Here is an 18,734-nt window from a genome sequence, read left to right as displayed (position 1 = left end):
TTATTTTTCTAAATTGAGTAATCGCCTAGCGGACATGAAGGAAACGGATGTTCTAATACCTGTATCCAATATCCATCTTAAATACAGCATGATCACCTACCATCAGGAGCTCATTATATGTCATAGCTCATAAAAATACGATGCCATATTAGGTACAACCAATAGGTACCTAGGTCATAAAATTATCTGATGAGTGTTTGACCAATGAATGTCTTTGAAAAGAGCCAACTTAGGTATTACGATAAGGTGTAACAACCAAAATATTATTATCAGCAGATTAGCATGCAGCGTGTGCAGCCAAAGCTATAATTTGATTGTTCGATTTTACAAGATTCGTGTTTACATTTGCTTCAAGGCATGAAGAAACACATCAAAAAGACAATAATATGGTAAGTAGAAGCCATATAGATTTTAGCATTCAAAATTTTCAGTAATCTAGACTCGAATCGAATCTAAATGATGTATTATTAAATAATTATTTCTTATATGTTTTTACTTAATTATGTCAATTTTTAAGAATGTGTTGAGTAGTGTGCATAATTTGGACGATCTTTTGAATTGGTTTACACCTCCCACAGTGGGTGCTGCAGTTTTCAAGGAGACAGTGCCATGTCGTCGTTCCGTAAGTATACCTAGACCTACCAATCCAGACAATTAAATTAATCACTACCCATAATATAATTGCGAAAGTGTGTTTGTTTGTTGGGTTTTCCTTCAATAACGTCACAACGGAGCAACAGATCGACGTGATTTTTCGCATGAGCATAGGTATAGTAAAGACGGAGAGTGACATAGACTACTTTTATCCCGGAAAATCACAAAGTTCCCACGGGATTTTTAAAAAGCTAAATCCACGCGAATGAAGTCGCAGGCATCAGCTAGTCTTGTATAACATTGAGATGTAAAAAAGAAGTGATAGCCAGAACATCCGCCTCCGACTCCGGGGTTCGATCCCGGGCACGCACCTCTAACTTTTCGGATTTGTGTGCGTTTTCTTGCTTTAATGGTAAAGGAAAATATGATGAGGGAGCTGCATGTCTAAAAGCTCTCCATGTTCTCATAGGTGTGTGAAGTCTGTCAATCCGCACTTGGCCAGCGTAGTCTGAGAGGAGAGCCGTGCTCAGTAGTGAGCCGGTGATGGGTTGATGATGATGATGTTGAGATGTTGTGTCACAGAACAATATATTGAGCTGTCTGCGCCTCAAAGGGATATAGCAAGCGCCACGGGCGCGTGAATGGGCCTCTGTGAACACAAAATGTATGGCGTTCTATGAAACGACATACAGCAAGCGCGTGCCCGTTTCGTTCCATAGACACCACGACACCACCCAATGCCAAAACACGTTTTGTTGTCATAGGTCATATTCGGCTTTTTTGCCACTTTTATTAAGGCACTTGCTTTTCCTTTTTTCTTGTCAGGATGGGTCTCTAGGTGAGATGATAGTCTGTAAAGACGAATCAGGTCGTAGAATTGATTGTCCCTATGAAGATGACGACGAAGACAATGAATTCAAAGAAGATCACTTTTCTATGCAAAAACTACCATGTTGTCCGGTAGGTTTAATAATTTAAAATTGTACCTAATAGTAATCAATAGGTAGGTGTATAAGTCTAAAAAGATAAAATAATCAACAAATTATATTTAATCGCAAATAAAAAAATAGGCATTTTTCAAAGTGTTTTGCAATCTGCTAGTTTCTTAGTAGATAATCTACTTTGTATCCATCTAAGCCTACTAAAAGCTTAATAGTAACTATGTAATAACAGCAATTATTGCTGTTATTAAGGTTTAAGCAACTTGTGAAGCAAAAACAGCGAAAATGATTAGCAAGTTATTTAAATAGACTTTAAAAAATATTGGTAAGACGTGCGTTGTTTAAACTTCGCGGGAACGACGAACGATCTGTCTTTCGTCTGCGGTAATGAATGAATCTTCTTTGTTGATTGTTTTATCACTCGATTATTTAATAATTAGTATTTATTTAAGTATTTAAAAAATTTAAAAAAATATTACTAGTAAATAATGTGTTAGAAATTAGTTACAGAATTAGAGAGCGATATTATTTTGTTGGTGTATTGATAAAACTTGGGTTTTTGCTTTGCGCATGAAGTTGCTGCATCACATATCGGTCAAGTTGAATTTTAAATTATATAATAACTTTCTTGAGTTACAAAAAATATTTAATCAATATTGCTTAAAACATTTTTATTTAAAATATTATTAACTGAATATTTTGATTTGTAAGTCAATATGATCATTTATTTCGTGAAATTAAAAGATTGTTGCAAATTATGTCAATAACGTTACATCCGGTGTGAGAACGCCCTCTTGCTGACATTTTTGCTAATCAGAAATTCAGAATTGTCTTGTGGTGCGGTGCAGGAGGTGAAGTTACTGCCAAGAATTCTCTGAATTCTACATATCTTATTTCGATAAGTGTAATAATATAAGCTACAGTGAGTATTTAAGCTTTCATATTTGTCACAGGTTTCATTTTTAAAAAGTTGTAAAATTCTTAGGTTAGCAAAATTGTTCACTAGCCGGAGAACTACCTACGTCACACACGTGATTTATTTATTATTTTAGTCTAAATACGCAATATAAAGACAATAGAAATGTTATTTATAATGTTTCATTCATGTCGTAGTTGTTTTACGGCCAAAACTTGCATAGTTCAAGATTTTTTGCCATGTTATGGGGACCTCGTTAGCGTATGATTAAAGCCTCTGGAAACCTATTTTAGGCCATTTTGGCAAAGGTCAAGTTTACGGTCATCATAGATAAACGATTTTAGGTCGTAAGGTTAAGGAAATTCGAAGTTCCCAGTACAGTAAGGATTTGCATAATGGCTGTTATAATCCTTGCATGTGTTATGTAACCCTGTATTCTAATGTGGCTTTTAAATAGAGTAATGCGAATTTGTTGACCCTGACACAGCTGGCACCGACTGCTTTGTTCTGCCACTTGAGTTTCGGGAAATTGGGGGATGAACACATTTATATGAAACATTTCAATTTTCAAAGGAGTTCAATGGCTTCTGACGCTCGTAATAGTTAAACGGGCTTCGCATATCGTAGTCGCGACGTTAGGATTATCTTATTAGTTTAGCAATTTACATGAGTTCTGAACATACAATGAACTAAATTTGAGGTATTTTTCAGGGAATGGCTCCCCCATACTATGCCGATTTGGGAAAGAAGTCCAGTGATGTTTTCTCAAAGGGTTACCATTTCGGAGTGTTCAAACTCGACCTGAAGACCAAGAGTGAGTCTGGTGTTGAGTTCAGCAGTGGCATCACCTCCAACCAAGAAAGTGGAAAGGTAGAATATTATTTATTTACATAATAAGTATATGAACAAATATTATGATTATTATGAAATAATTATGAAATCTCACAAGGTCATGTCAGCTTTATTTACTTTTTGTATGAAAACATAATCTTTGAATTATCATTTATCTTACGAGTATTATTTGGAAGAAGAATTTCCATTTTTTCATAGCCTATCCTCTCGAGTGCATCTCAGAGATCAACATAGAACACTATTTTTTATCCCAAAAAATTAAATATAAGAAAAAAAAACTAAATCCATGCAGACAAAGTAATATCATCTAGTAACTTAGTAAGTGTGCATAGAAAGTATTGTACAGTAGAAAAGGCAGGCAAGATTGCACATCAAACTTATCTCTTTTCCTGCCAGGTACTGTGTATAAATGTTGCTCTTATTATATTATAGCCACAGAATGGACAATATTACTACTTACTAGTAAACACTACAAGATCTATTTGTATGTATTCAAGCCTTGACATACAAACCTAGTTCGAGCAGAAAATCCATACTTATGTTCTTATGCAGGTTTTCGGCAGCCTTTCGTCGAAATATGCGGTAAAAGACTACGGTCTGACGTTCACAGAGAAGTGGAACACGGACAACACTCTCGCCACAGACATCACCATCCAGGATAAGATTGCTGCTGGACTCAAGGTCACACTTGAGGGCACATTTGCACCTCAGACTGGGTAAGTAATAACTGATATACAGTAGCCGGCAGGAAATATCCTTTCCATCAACATTTAGAATGAGATTTCGGCTTTGTAGAGTGTACCTATGTGACGTTTTGTCGGTTTCAATGACAGAGACAACGCTCTACGAATACGCCGCTATCTTTCTAACGGTTGATGTACAATATTTTCTGGAGCGTTCTGTACAAAACTGCCATCCTATACCTAAAGTACGAATCAACTGACAGACAGATGGACCGCGGTACGGAATCATGAAAAGTAGTTAACTGCAAAAAGTTGTTTTTGGTTTGTTCAAAAAAATGAATGATCTTTTAATAACTAATTTAGAAAAATACAAGACTGCTGAGTAGGACCAAAGTTTTTAGTTTGGTTCTAGGTAGCCAAATTTTTGGAAATGTCGGTTTTTCTAAATTTCTAATTATAAATATGTTTTGCAGTTTTTTAGATGAAAGACAGCAGAAAAAAAAATATTACACTTACTGTTACAAACACTTAATAAATCCTTACTATCCTAATATGTAGTTGGTTTCATGTATATCTTACTTTGCAGAAGCAAGACTGGTAAACTCAAGACATCCTTTGCAAATGAGACTGTAGCTGTCAACACTAACCTAGACCTTGACCTGGCGGGACCTATTGTGGACGTAGCAGCCGTATTGAAGTACCAGGGCTGGCTGGCCGGAGCACACACACAGTTTGACACACAGAAGGCAAAGTTCGCCAAGAACAACTTTGCTTTTGGCTACCAGACCAATGACTTTGCCCTCCACACCAATGTGTAAGTGTACCTTTTTATTTAAATGCACAAGGTAAACCTGGTATAAGTCCTGCAAATTGCTAATGCGCGTGGCCGTAATTTCAGTGACGTCAGTACTAGACTGAAGTTTCGAGCTGATGGTATATTTTTACCTAAATATACGTCAAATGACGTCAAAGTGACGTAATTTCGATGTTAATGAGACATAGTTCCAGCGCATCTTGCCAGCATGAAATTGATAGCAATTTGCGGGACTTCGAGCAAAGTTCATGGCCCCCAAACTAGGATTCCCTGTGCTATGGAACTTTGAACAAATTTTTGTTCATCATTATTATCATCATTCATTCATCTCAATTCTCAACCCATCGCCAGGTCTCAGAATGAGAATGGTTTAAGAGCCCTAGACCCGAACGTGATAAATCTTGGTATTTATACTAATAATGAGTTGATTAACTTGTTAGTACGTAAAAACTAGCCTCATTAATAAATCTACTCTCCCATTCCGGCGAACTTAAAAACGTACCCTTGTCTGTGAAACTTGACTGAACTGTGAATGTATTGATTGAATGTTAGTTGTTACATAATGTAGTACAAGTTTCACATGTAGATTGACTAGACGATGCCCGCGACTTCATCCGCATGGATTTAGGTTTTTAAAAACTCTTTGATTTCCTTGGATAAAAAGTTGCCTATGTCCTTCCTCAGGATGCAAGCTATCGCTGTACCAAATTTCGTCAATCGGTTGAACGGATGGGCCGTGAAAGGCTATCAGACAGACTCACTTTCGCATTTATAATATTAGTATGGATAAAGATGGATTTTAAGCCTGCCTATCTTTACAAAGCAAGTACTAATCATAATCATGTCATTGACATTAATTCTGACTTTTTGTATAAGTTTCGGGAAAATATCTTTGCATATTGGAAGTCTTGAGTAGGAAGTATTATCTGTAATCTTATTGATGTTTCTTTTTTTATTTTGTCACATAATATGTTTGTAAATGTTGTATTAACTTATAATTGGCGACTGCACTTAGTAAGTAATATTTTCAGAACTAAGTTTTTTTTTTAATGTATTAGTGTAAGTAGCCGTTAGTTAATTTAATAAATAAAATAAAAAATAAAATCAGTAATCTGAGCTGGTTTTTATTCACCTAAGACTTCATGCAATGTGTTGCAGAGCTGAACTCGCAATGGGCAGAGCACGTTTGTTCGAAAAACCGATAGTTATTGGGTCCCAAGGTGTTAGAATGGCCCTGAACTACCACCCACTAGGAGTATAAAAAACATTATCTAGTCGCAGGAAGCGGTTGGATTCAGACGGTCTAAGACTGTGACATCTTTGACAACGATGATGATGATATGACTGTTTGTGTTTATCCAACAGTGATAACGGCAAGGAGTTCGGCGGCTCCATCTACCAGAAGGTGTCGGACAAGCTGGAGTGCGGCGTGAGCATGAAGTGGACGTCGGGCTCGGCCGACACGCTGTTCGGCGTGGGCGCCAAGTTCGCGCTGGACGCGGACGCGTCGCTGCACGCCAAGATCAACAACAAGTCGCTCGTCGGCCTGGGCTACCAGCAGAAGCTGCGTCCAGGTAATGGACCACTTTACGTAGTTTGTCTCTACATACAACAATATCTACATGTAACGGTGATCAGAGTTATTTTACAGCAACACCGCTACCGTCTTATTTCTAAAAAGTGGCCAACTGCGAAAGTATTGGTTTTAACTATCAAACTAAAAACTAACTAAAAATCTCAATCCTACATCTTTATAAAGGTCAGTTTTTTTGTAAAATGTATTTTGATGTCCATTCCCAATGCATTGTTTAAAAAGTGTTGCTTACAGTAGCCAGCACGAAATATTGTACGTCGACTATAAGAAAGAGATTTCAGCTTCGTAGAGCGTTATCTCTGTCAGTCATACCTATGTGACGTTTTGTCGGTCTCTACAACAGAGACAACGCTCTACAAAACCGCTATCTCTTTCTAAAGGTTGATGTACAATATTTTCTGCCGGGTACTGTACATTAAGCTACGAACAAAAATGATCTAAAAATGGCCAACTAATATCGTTTATAAATAATAAGTTCGCGCGTATGTACTAGATGCCAAAACAAGTATGAGTATAATATAGCATAGCAACAAACATATATATTTTATCACACTTGATAACAATCACATCTTGTAATAAAATCATAATCTCATGTTTTGGCATGATTTGTCCCTAGTTTAACTATATCACTTAAATTTGGATTTGTGTTACACACAGTTTTATGTTTGCATAGAGAGGATATAAAACATCTGTGTTATTTTCAAAGTTTTAATCTGTCAAATATTAATATGAACTTATTTTTTGCAGGCGTTACCTTGACCCTGTCTGCAGCCATCGACGGACAGAACTTCAACGCCGGCGGACACAAAGTGGGCGTCGCCCTAGAGCTCGAGCCCTAGGCATTTACTTAGCCGCCAGCTTATAGATATGTAGATATTACATAACACCACTTAACTGTTATATTGTGAAAGCGTATGTATCACATAAAATCATACTTTCCAAGTGTCTCTTACTAAACAGTATTTTGTCCGTCTAACGCGACCTTAATTCTTTTACCATGTTGGGTGCAAATGCACCTATTAAGCGCAGTTCACTGTACACGGTTATTTTAAAAATACCCCCATTTGACTATAAATTTTCAATGACTTGACTTCTAACCCAATGCAAGTATTTTTAGTACTTGAAATTTAAACTGAAGAGTTTAAGAAGATGGAAGTGAAGTAAATCGCAGAAAATTAGTCATTAATTTCTGAGAACATGGGGGGTATTTTCAAAATAACTTTTCGAAATCAGTATGTAGCGCTTTTCTTAATCGTAGCGTTCCCTTTGTACATGTTCGAAGCATGCGCGCCTGTCACCATTTGTTGCGAATTTTATTTAAAATAACTAATTTACTATCTGTATCATCTTGTAAATAATACACCTACAGTGTGTATACTATTGATTGATTGAGAATTAAATGAATAGTCTGTTGGAATCAATATAATATTTTGTTTTTATTTCATTGTGATAACAAACCCTATTACGATTTGTTCCTATTTGCTTATCCTATATCACGATTTATTCCTATTTTATCCTATAGAACAGTTTAGTGCTAATAAGTACTTAGTGCATAATTCATGCTTTCATAGTATTCTATTTCTTCATAAGATTGTGAAAATAAACTTTTTTTCATATTGTTCGTATTGATTTTTTAAGTGCGAAAGTGGATGTGATGCATAATAAATGCAACGTAATGACTGAACTGATTTTGATGAAAGTTATGAAACTTACCCATACCAATTCAAAAATTCGCTAATTGAAAGGCCTCGCGCATACGTCAGACTTGCCTCACATCTATACTAAGTAATAACTATTTGCGAAAGTGCTCATCTGTTTGTCTGCTAGCTTTTCACGGCCTATCTGTTCACCTCTTGGCAAAATTTGGTACAAAGACAGCTTATATCCGAGGAAGCACAGGCTTCGTCCAGGAAAATTCAAGAGTTCCCAGCGATTCAAACCTAAATCCACGCGGACTAAGATCATCTATTCGGTATCGAGATATCTCGCATCCTAGAAACGCATAGGTTACTTTTATCCCGGAAAATTGAAACCAAACCGCCTGCTCGCCCCATCGGCATACCTGAATCCGATCTCATAGTATAAAGGATGCATGAATAAATATTTTGGGTATATCTATACTATTATATAAAGAGGTAATGGCGTTAAGTTAGTCTGTAGGGGGTAATCTTTGGAACTACTGAATCGATTTTAAAAATTCTTTCACCAGTAGAAAGCTACATTATTCCTGAGTGACATGGGCTATACGGGATCTTTAAAAACCTAAATCTACGCGGGCGAAGCCGCGGGGGTCAGCTAGTAGGTAATAAAGGAAAATAACTAGATGGAGATATTAAAAAGTAAGTTTATTAGTTAGTAAGCCTATAGTTTATTTTAATGCACAAGTTACTGAATCATCTCTTCTTCCATCAGTTTGGCCATCCACTCCGGTTCGGCCGCCGCGATCTTCTCAATGAGACCGTTGACTTGGTAGCACAGACTTTGGATTTGCTTGTCCCATTGCGGTAAGATCTCGCGTGCTGGGGAAAACCAAAATATTATCATGGTTATTACTCAAGACTAGTGTTTTGAGTCCACTACTATTACTGGAGTCAATGAAGCCTTTTCGTCGGAAGTCCTCAGAAACAGCTCCGATTTAGATGTTTCTTTTTTAAAATTTTTGTTTTTTATATATTACTAGCAGTTGAACGTGTTATATTACGACAAAATTGGATACATAATTATTATGCTAAAATTCATCTAATCATAAACTTGGGAGTCTGAAGTAAATGTTTGTTGTGATGTTTAAAACAGAATCGTTATTCCGTTTCCGGATACAATGTCAATGTTCCTAGTTTCTTGCTGTCATCATACAATACAATAGTGTAAAACTATTATTGTTTATTCTTGTTTAATTTGGTATCTAGGAATATGAAAATATGAAAAATAATATTATATAAATTATCAATACATGTCACTAATTATTCATTGTAAATTAAATATTGTCAATATACTAAGAGTGACATTATATTAAGCTATTGTCAACATACAGTTGGCAATAGCTATTATGTGAAATAATAATGTTGTGTAAACTGACAATTTAAGTCGCTTATTATTATTGTAAATTATTAATATGTAGACCATCAATGTCACTGATTTTATTATTGTAAATTGGGCGTGTCAACATACCTTTTGTCAACAAACCTAAAATAAATAATGATTAATATTAAGATCATGTGATAGTCGATATCCGCCTTGTTTGCGATGGCAGTGTTATAAAAGTACCCTACCTCGACAGAGAGGGGACAGTCTTGTATCGACAGCCCAGAGCAAACACAGCGGACCTTACTGAAGTTAAGTATTCTTATATTGTATTATAATGTAATGTAATCATTTGCCTTTTGTAGGTTACCTGTTGTAACTGTGTACCAAATATGTACCTACTACTTTACTCAACGTTCTCATGTTTTAAAAGATGTGTGTTATGGAGTTTCTTTGCCCTTTCTTCTCCATGACTAAACACCTTAGCGAAATGGGTGGTAGATTCATTTTAATAGAAATAGATCAATGCTGAACAAATACAATTCAGTTATTATTCGACTTGGTTGGTTTTACTTCTGTATTTATCACCTACCCTCTTGTGCTATTTATTTTATACATTGAGATAAAAGTAAACACTAGGTTGTTAGCTTCTAATTATTATAGAAGCCTGTTTAGATGATTAGGATTCTTACTTTGAAATAATACAGCAGATGCTTTGCTTGATTTTTAATTACTTAGTATTTGGCCTTACCTGACAAATAATTGATAAATGATAACTTTCATTAGTAATCATTGGATTTAATTTATCATCACTATTAAAGCCCACTGTCTTAACTTCTCTTATTTATACAAAATCTCTCACATCAGAAGTGGGATACGATAATTCTTTTCTTGTCGCAATACTAATACTTTTCAAATGCTTTCAGTAATCGTGGATGTGGCCTCTCCTCGAAGCGACAGGCTGCCACCTGTCGTCGGTGGCACGTGGTGTTCGTGTCCGATGATCCCAAAGCACCCTGCAGCGCTTTTGTCATCGGCACTTGGTGCTCGTGTGGCACCTTTGGTTAGAACGTCGCTTCAATTTTGAAAGATAAGTGAAGTGTAATTATGTGCTGCTTTAAAGTGAACTTTGTGCAACTTTTAACGTTAAACCACGTGTTTGTGGTATAATTTATTTGGATAAGAATAAGTCTAGTTAGAGGTCAGATTGGCCGAACGGTTTTTGATAAAGTATATAACAATGTGAAATCATTTAGAAAGTTATGATATACCGAAACAATAATAATAATCAAATCAGGTTTGCTTTTGAGAAATTGCATCGTACTTACAACTCGAAACTTGAAGAAATTACCTTATTCTGATTTATGTAACTTAAACATAAACTATATTTATTTATTTATTTTGCTTCTTAAAATAACTCGACCATTTTTCTTCTCTTAAAACAACACAAAAGAGATGGTCCATTCAAGTAACTTTTATTATTTAACTAAATTACTTTTTTAGCAACGTAAGGCAGATTACCTGCTCAAGTTTTTTCTGTTCAGTAATGCTATCAGAACATTTTAATTTTATAAATACCTACGTTACGTGTTATCAATTTATTCTTGTTTTGAGTTGGTTTGCATACACTACACTTGTTTATAAGACATTACTCTAATTTCGGTCTGACGTCTATCCTAGTTTTTATGACAGTAACATTGACATTGAATCATTGAATTTTGTTTTGCGAATGGCACAATCTTATTTTTTTTGTGTCGGTGCTTTTGTTGCCGTAGTTGATTTAATTTCACGGGCTGCAGTTTTCTATTTTCCTATGTACTTCGGGAACGAAGTACTTATCAAGATGGCCGAATTATAATAAAACATACTAATAATTTATGCTAAATGACAGAAGGAGAACGGAGAGGAAGGAAAGGGAAAAGAAAAAAAAAAAAGAAAAAGAAAAAAAAAAAAAAATTTACAAAATGTTAAGACTTACTATGTGGCAAAATGTTAAGACTCCCAATGGGACAAAATGTTAAGACTCACCATGTGACAAAAAGTTCAATGGGACAAAATGTTACGACTCACTATATTGTGACAAAATGTTAAGACTCCCAATGGGACAAAATGTTAAGACTCACTATGTGACAAAATGTTAAGACTCACTATGTGACAAAATGTTAAGACTCACTATGTGACAAAATGTTAAGACTCCCAATGGGACAAAATGTTAAGACTCACTATGTGACAAATGTTAAGACTCCCAATGGGACAAAATGTTAAGACTCCCAATGGGACAAAAAAAAAAAACAAAAAAAAAAAAAAAACAAAACTTGAGAGATTTCCGAAAGGAACGAACTGAGAGATTTCCGAAAGGAACACATATCGAGATTCCCGAATGGGACGAGCTTGAGATTTCCGAATGGAACTAAATATCGAGATTCCCGAATGGGACGAGCTTGAGATTTCCGAATGGAACTAAATATCGAGATTCCCGAATGGGACGAGCTTGAGATTTCCGAATGGAACTAAATATCGAGATTCCCGAATGGGACGAGCTTGAGATTTCCGAATGGAACTAAATATCGAGATTCCCGAATGGGACGAGCTTGAGATTTCCGAATGGAACAAATATTGATAATAATAAAAGTAAATAAATTAAAAATAAAATAAATAAATATGGTAAATGTAATAATAAATACATATTATAGTAAATTTATAACGGTAATAAATAATAAAAATAAATATTTTGAGATTCCCGAATGAGACAAACGTTGAGATTCCCAAACGGGACAAGAGTTTTTAATCCTAAAAGGGACAAATGTTATTATTGCCGAATGGTATTAAAAAAAAAAAAAAAACAAAACATAAGGATTTTTTTTTCCTTTCTCTCCGTATTTCCCTATGTACTTCGGGAGCGAAGTACTTGTCAGTATGGCCGTGTTATATTACGACAAAATTGGATACATAATTATTATGCTAAAATTCATCTAATCATAAACTTGGGAGTCTGAAGTAAATGTTTGTTGTGATGTTTAAAACAGAATCGTTATTCCGTTTCCGGATACAATGTCAATGTTCCTAGTTTCTTGCTGTCATCATACAATACAATAGTGTAAAACTATTATTGTTTATTCTTGTTTAATTTGGTATCTAGGAATATGAAAATATGAAAAATAATATTATATAAATTATCAATACATGTCACTAATTATTCATTGTAAATTAAATATTGTCAATATACTAAGAGTGACATTATATTAAGCTATTGTCAACATACAGTTGGCAATAGCTATTATGTGAAATAATAATGTTGTGTAAACTGACAATTTAAGTCGCTTATTATTATTGTAAATTATTAATATGTAGACCATCAATGTCACTGATTTTATTATTGTAAATTGGGCGTGTCAACATACCTTTTGTCAACAAACCTAAAATAAATAATGATTAATATTAAGATCATGTGATAGTCGATATCCGCCTTGTTTGCGATGGCAGTGTTATAAAAGTACCCTACCTCGACAGAGAGGGGACAGTCTTGTATCGACAGCCCAGAGCAAACACAGCGGACCTTACTGAAGTTAAGTATTCTTATATTGTATTATAATGTAATGTAATCATTTGCCTTTTGTAGGTTACCTGTTGTAACTGTGTACCAAATATGTACCTACTACTTTACTCAACGTTCTCATGTTTTAAAAGATGTGTGTTATGGAGTTTCTTTGCCCTTTCTTCTCCATGACTAAACACCTTAGCGAAATGGGTGGTAGATTCATTTTAATAGAAATAGATCAATGCTGAACAAATACAATTCAGTTATTATTCGACTTGGTTGGTTTTACTTCTGTATTTATCACCTACCCTCTTGTGCTATTTATTTTATACATTGAGATAAAAGTAAACACTAGGTTGTTAGCTTCTAATTATTATAGAAGCCTGTTTAGATGATTAGGATTCTTACTTTGAAATAATACAGCAGATGCTTTGCTTGATTTTTAATTACTTAGTATTTGGCCTTACCTGACAAATAATTGATAAATGATAACTTTCATTAGTAATCATTGGATTTAATTTATCATCACTATTAAAGCCCACTGTCTTAACTTCTCTTATTTATACAAAATCTCTCACAAACGCGACTTCGTCCGCGTAAATTTCTGGTTTCTTATCAGAAAATTTTCAGCTGCAAAAGGCCTCACTTATTATTTCAAGTGATGAACTGTAATAACCTCGTACTTACTCTCAAAATGGACGACAGCGCTAATCTGGTCGATGTAGCCATTCATCCGCCCCTCGCTGATCATGTGCGAGGCGATGCGCTCGGCGCGCGCGGGCGGCGTCTCCAACAACGCGCCGAGCTCCTCGAACGTGATGTTGTTGTACAGCTTGCTGGCCGACAGCAAGTTGTGCTCGAACACTGCACGGTCTAGTATCGTTGAGCCGTCCGGTGTGGACGCCTACCGAATATTACTTTTATTTAATTTCCAGGTTAATATACTCAAAATATGTGTTCTTATATTCAAGGTCATGCCTTTAGTTTCTTGTGAATACCTGTTTCTTTTCATTTTGGATGTAGGATCCTATAGGAGTTCATATGATGACAAACGCAAGTGTGAAATTACACATAATAAAATTTTACAGGAGGAGCAAAACACTGAATAAAAACTGTTGAAACTTTACTGTTGTTCAACTGTAATGTAGTGATCTTACTTCCTACTAATATTTGTGGATGTTTGGATGTTTGTTACTCAATCACGCAAAAACGGCTGAACGGATTTGGATGAAACTGGGAATGGAGATAGATTATACCCTGGATTAACACATAGGCTACTTTTTATCCCGGAAAATCAAAGAGTTCCCGCGGGATTTTGAAAAATGTAAATCCACGCGGTAAGTCGCGGGCATCAGCTAGTGTAATAATAATTTGTGAGTTAATACGATGGGAATGAATGTGACCTTCTGATGAGTCTGCATCAGGGCCTCGAACTCGTGAAGCTCCGCGCGGCGGATGATGCGGTCGAGGTACATCTTCTCCAGGATGGAGTAGGCGGGCAGCTGCTGGCAGCGCTCGTCCTTGAACAGCGTCGCCAGCATCCGCGAGCGTTGCTGCCCTACACATTAAACAATTAAAATAAATATACATGAAAACAATGTATAGGATATTGTTAGACTCAAACTCAAATTATTTATTTAGAACTAGCTGATGCCCGTACTTCGTACGCGTGGATTTAGGTTTTTAAAAATCCTGTGGGAACTCTTAAATTTTCCGGGATAAAAAGTAGCCTATGTCCTTCCCCGGGTTGCAAGCTACCTCTGTACCAAATTTCGTCAAAATAGGTTAAACGGTTGAGCCGTGAAAAGCTAGCAGACAGACAGACAGACACACTTTCGCATTTATAATATTAGTATGGATTGGTAAAATTTTACGCTTCCTGATTGTCATAAATTTTTATTTGTAAGATGATATGATATAGTGGTGATTATTAATACGTACTTAAAACTAAAGCTACGAGGGTTCCAAACGCACCCAGGTCTGAGAAGAGCCCACAACAAACTTAGCTAAAGTCACCCTATACACTTCTACAGGCAGTGTATAGGGTGATTCGAATCCCATTATCCCTCAAAAAGTGTGAACAAGAGTGAGGGAACTCTCGGTTTGATCCTGAATCGATGATATATCATTAGGCTATAGTGATGTAAAATCAAAGAAAAATTGGGCTACTTTAGGGCTACCTGCGTCAAATGTACATCGAGCTTTAGAAAGTGATAGCGGTTTTGTAGAGCACTAGGTTATGCTCGCGACTTCGTCCGCGTAGACTACACAAATTTCAAACTCCTATTTCACCCCCTTAGGGGTTGAATTTACAAAAATCCTTTCTTAGCAGATACCTGCGTCATAATAGCTATCTGCATGCCAAATTTCAGCCCGATCCGACCAGTAGTTTGAGCTGTGCGTTGATAGATTAGTTAGTCACCTTTTCCTTTTATATATTTAAGAAGAAGATTGTCTCTGTCTTTGAGACCAACAAAACATCACATAGGTATGGGTGACAGAGACAACACTCTACAAAGCCGGAACCTCTTTCTAAAGGTCGATGTACATTATTTGACGCCTGCCAATGACGTCATAGCCTCGACGTTTTGTTCCCTAACTGTCGTGAACTGTGCCTCAGGGCTGAGGAATACAACGCAGAGCGAGGTTTAGGGCCTACCTGCGGAAGCCAACACTGTGCAAATGAGCGCGTTTCGGAGGCATGTCATTCTCTCGTCATCGTGTATGATGTTGCGATATGACAGTTCATTGTACCTCTGCGCTGCTTCTATGAATTTCCTGAAACATTTTTTTATAAGTTTGCTTGTAAAGTTATTCTAAGATATAATAGCAAAGTAGAGATGTGTAATGAAGTGTTACCATAGAATACGATGCATAAAGCCATGCAATAATATAATCACTATTGCAATGTGTATTGGATGGCCATCCAATAGGGATAGGCCGTCAAACAAAACAGCTAAAGAATTCTAAATTAGGTAACAGTAATAACCCTAATGTCAGCCTTATCATAAGCCTGTAATGTATTTCAAGTATGAACTGAGTAACATACCTTCTATAATCCAATACTCTGGCATAACACACTTTATAATATATCTGTAATTGTTCATTAGTAGTCTCCGCTTGCAACAGCGACGCCCTGTTCACATAGGCCTCCGCTTGCACTGGGTCGTCAACTTCTAAGTAAAGGCGGGCAATCTTCAAGTATGTCTCTAGTTTGTAGTCGACTGAGTATTGTCTGAAAGTTAGTAAAACTATTGTATTACTAAATGATAATGATGACCTTTGGTTTCAGTTTTGTGTAGTATCAGTTGGTAGTATAGTTCTGTGGCGTCGCTCACTACTGTATGCTAGTGTATCAAGGCATAGAGCTTTATACTGAGCTGGAACCTTTTTTCGGGTTGTGCCACTTATGACAAAGTTTATTCTGGTGCTTCTTCTGCTTGAAGCATTTCGGATTTAATGCTCAAGTGGAGGAACCGCCGGGATAACCAACTCTTAGGTATACATGTGATGGGTGGCACTATTTTAAAAATCAACGTTTTTCTTTCTTTCTTTCATAATGTGTATAATATTTTCTTGTTATGTATGTAAGCAATAAAGTTATTTAAATTATACATGTATGAAAAAACGGCTTTACTCACGTATTTCGTCGACGTTAGCACAACTAGTTTCGAACCTGGATGGGTTCGAAACAGTGGCGTGCACAGGGTTTCAAGTCAGGGTAGGCACTAGTTAAGTAGGAAACTGTTCACTGGCAGGTCATAATGAAAAATAAGCATTGAGCTATTACAACTGGGGTAAGCAGTGCATTTATGCCTCTATGACCTGCACGCCACTGGTTCGAAACTAGTTGGGCTAACATCGGCGAAATACGTGAGTAAAGCTGTTTAATCATACATGGAACTCACTGTAATACAATGGAAATCACTTACGATAGTCTAAACGCTAAAAAGTTATTTAAATCAATAAATGTTCATATTCATACTTCTGTCCTGTCTCAAGAGGGATGCCCACCAGCACATTTGCAGCCTCCTTCCAGTTTTGATTGCGCTCATAAATATCTGCCAGGTGCTGTCGGATGCTAGCAACCTGAAATTATAAACAACATCTTACACTTTTAATAAAAAATAATCAAATCAAAATAAGCTAGGTAAATATTTGAATTAAAAAAAAATATTTTGTCAGAAAACTATACCAAATATTTGAACAGACTTAAAGTGATCATACACTCATCTGATCCAAATCTGTGAAAATACGGATATACAAAATACCTACGTCATGTCATAAGCTATCATATACAAATAGTTCTATGACTACTTCGGAACATATTTTCACGGACTCCGATCAGATAAGTGTGTAACCGCCCTTATAGATAAAAATAGTTCAGTCACTGGTGTAATTAATGATTTTAAGCTTATTTCATGGTTTTACGACATATTTTAATGTATATAACGGGTACATACCATGATTAAGTTTTGTTTTAATTATCGATATTTCAACCCAATTGCAATTAAATTTAATTATTGTTTAGTTGGAGGGTGATTTTTTTTTAAAAGAGGTTTTTATCTAAGCACTGCATGCTACTGTTTGTTGATCCGAATAAATAAAAAAATAAAGTAATGATATAAAAATTAAAATTAGTCTAATAATTCTTGTCTTAAAAAGTTTATTATTATTATACAAGCAAAAAATCAACTCTTCACCTGTTCCTCAAATGATATGACCCTTGGTTGTATCACATCCAGGGCAAAGTGTGAGACCTCCTGTGATACACTGTCTGGCAGCAGAGCCAAGTGTGTGCTGACCTCTGTAAGAAGCTGCCGGGATATCACCAAGCTTACATTCTCATTTACAACTGAAATAAATAACCTTCATTTTTATCATCATCAACCCACTCACTATTGTTCACCACACTATGACACTAGGCCAGTGCAGATTGGCAGACTTCACACACCCTTGAGAACACTATGGAGAACTCTCTCTCAGGCATGCAGGTTCCTTTACGATGTATTCCTTCACTGTAATTTAATTGCTTAGAACACATCTCCGAAAAGTTAGGAGATGCGTACCAGGGATTGAACGCCTGACCTACCGAATATAAGGCCGACATTATAACCACTAGGCTATCACTGCTATTCCACACCACATGCCTAGCATTATTTAATTTCGTCCCTAAAACAACAACTTCAACTAACCTTAAATATACATGGCTTGTAATACTTACTTGCTTCCACAAAAGCTTTCAAACATTCAGCTACTTCTCCTTCAGGGTTTTTCAGTATTTCCTGTAATACATTGCGGTACCTAAAATAGAATACTTTTATTATTTTTATAATTTTTTGTTTTGGATGTCAGACTATTTTGATTGATTTAAACACTTACTTTTCAGCCTGATCTTTATGTAAACCACCCCAAATCCTTAACTCACTTAAATACTGGCGTACACCAGGTAGATTGAGCGGCATTATTATTTAATAGGTAAGTAGCGTTGGTTCGTTTTATTAACATTAAAATATGTAATAATTGGTAATATTATTAAAATACCTACCTACAAAAAAATTCAATTTTTTTAAACTGGTTTTACGGTTTTGGGTTCTAGCCCTTTTGAGCACAGACCAATAACATCATAGATTATCTACTATATTACTAGAGAATAACATATAGGATAATTGAGCATTCAAAAAATTCTAACTGACCGAAAAACACAGACCAACAACATATAGAAAAAACTGCTGGCGTAGACTGAATAAAAAAGCTAGACTTAAGTACCTACTGTGTAAC

General features: G+C 35.9%; 2 protein-coding genes across 2 annotated transcripts; one reads left to right on the top strand and one right to left on the bottom strand.

Annotated features, from left to right (window-relative positions):
- Positions 1–2,289: 2,289 nt before the first annotated feature.
- LOC117991107 (voltage-dependent anion-selective channel-like) lies at positions 2,290–7,463 on the top strand. Its single transcript, XM_034978662.2, has 6 exons — positions 2,290–2,457; positions 3,163–3,321; positions 3,856–4,019; positions 4,573–4,800; positions 6,166–6,374; positions 7,142–7,463. Exons 2-6 carry the CDS (start codon positions 3,166–3,168, stop codon positions 7,231–7,233), a joined length of 849 nt encoding a protein of 282 aa, XP_034834553.1. The 5' UTR covers positions 2,290–2,457; positions 3,163–3,165; the 3' UTR covers positions 7,234–7,463.
- A 1,255-nt stretch (positions 7,464–8,718) lies between these two features.
- On the bottom strand, positions 8,719–18,524 carry CSN4 (COP9 signalosome subunit 4). Its single transcript, XM_034978656.2, has 9 exons — positions 18,336–18,524; positions 18,178–18,257; positions 17,657–17,808; positions 16,939–17,042; positions 16,003–16,188; positions 15,613–15,731; positions 14,357–14,511; positions 13,641–13,857; positions 8,719–8,913 (listed from the first exon to the last, which is right to left on the bottom strand). The coding sequence occupies exons 1-9, from the start codon at positions 18,416–18,418 to the stop codon at positions 8,780–8,782; spliced, it is 1,230 nt and encodes a 409-aa protein (XP_034834547.1). The 5' UTR covers positions 18,419–18,524; the 3' UTR covers positions 8,719–8,779.
- Positions 18,525–18,734: the final 210 nt, after the last annotated feature.

This window comes from Maniola hyperantus, chromosome 19, assembly GCF_902806685.2.
Source record: "Maniola hyperantus chromosome 19, iAphHyp1.2, whole genome shotgun sequence".
In the NCBI taxonomy this organism is placed as follows: Eukaryota; Metazoa; Arthropoda; class Insecta; order Lepidoptera; family Nymphalidae; genus Maniola; species Maniola hyperantus.
The sequence above is the reverse complement of the archived record's forward strand: the minus strand, read 5'-3'. Positions and strand labels throughout refer to the sequence as shown.

Coding starts and splice junctions, on each gene's coding strand:
- LOC117991107 (XM_034978662.2), top strand. CDS start 3,166: ATGGCTCCCCCATACTATGCCGATTTGGGAAAGAAGTCCAGTGATGTT. Junction 3,322..3,855: donor CCAACCAAGAAAGTGGAAAG/GTAGAATATTAT, acceptor GTTCTTATGCAG/GTTTTCGGCAGCCTTTCGTC. Junction 4,801..6,165: donor TTTGCCCTCCACACCAATGT/GTAAGTGTACCT, acceptor TTTATCCAACAG/TGATAACGGCAAGGAGTTCG.
- CSN4 (XM_034978656.2), bottom strand. CDS start 18,418: ATGCCGCTCAATCTACCTGGTGTACGCCAGTATTTAAGTGAGTTAAGG. Junction 18,258..18,335: donor CATAAAGATCAGGCTGAAAA/GTAAGTGTTTAA, acceptor ATTCTATTTTAG/GTACCGCAATGTATTACAGG. Junction 17,043..17,656: donor TCATATCATTTGAGGAACAG/GTGAAGAGTTGA, acceptor TTATAATTTCAG/GTTGCTAGCATCCGACAGCA.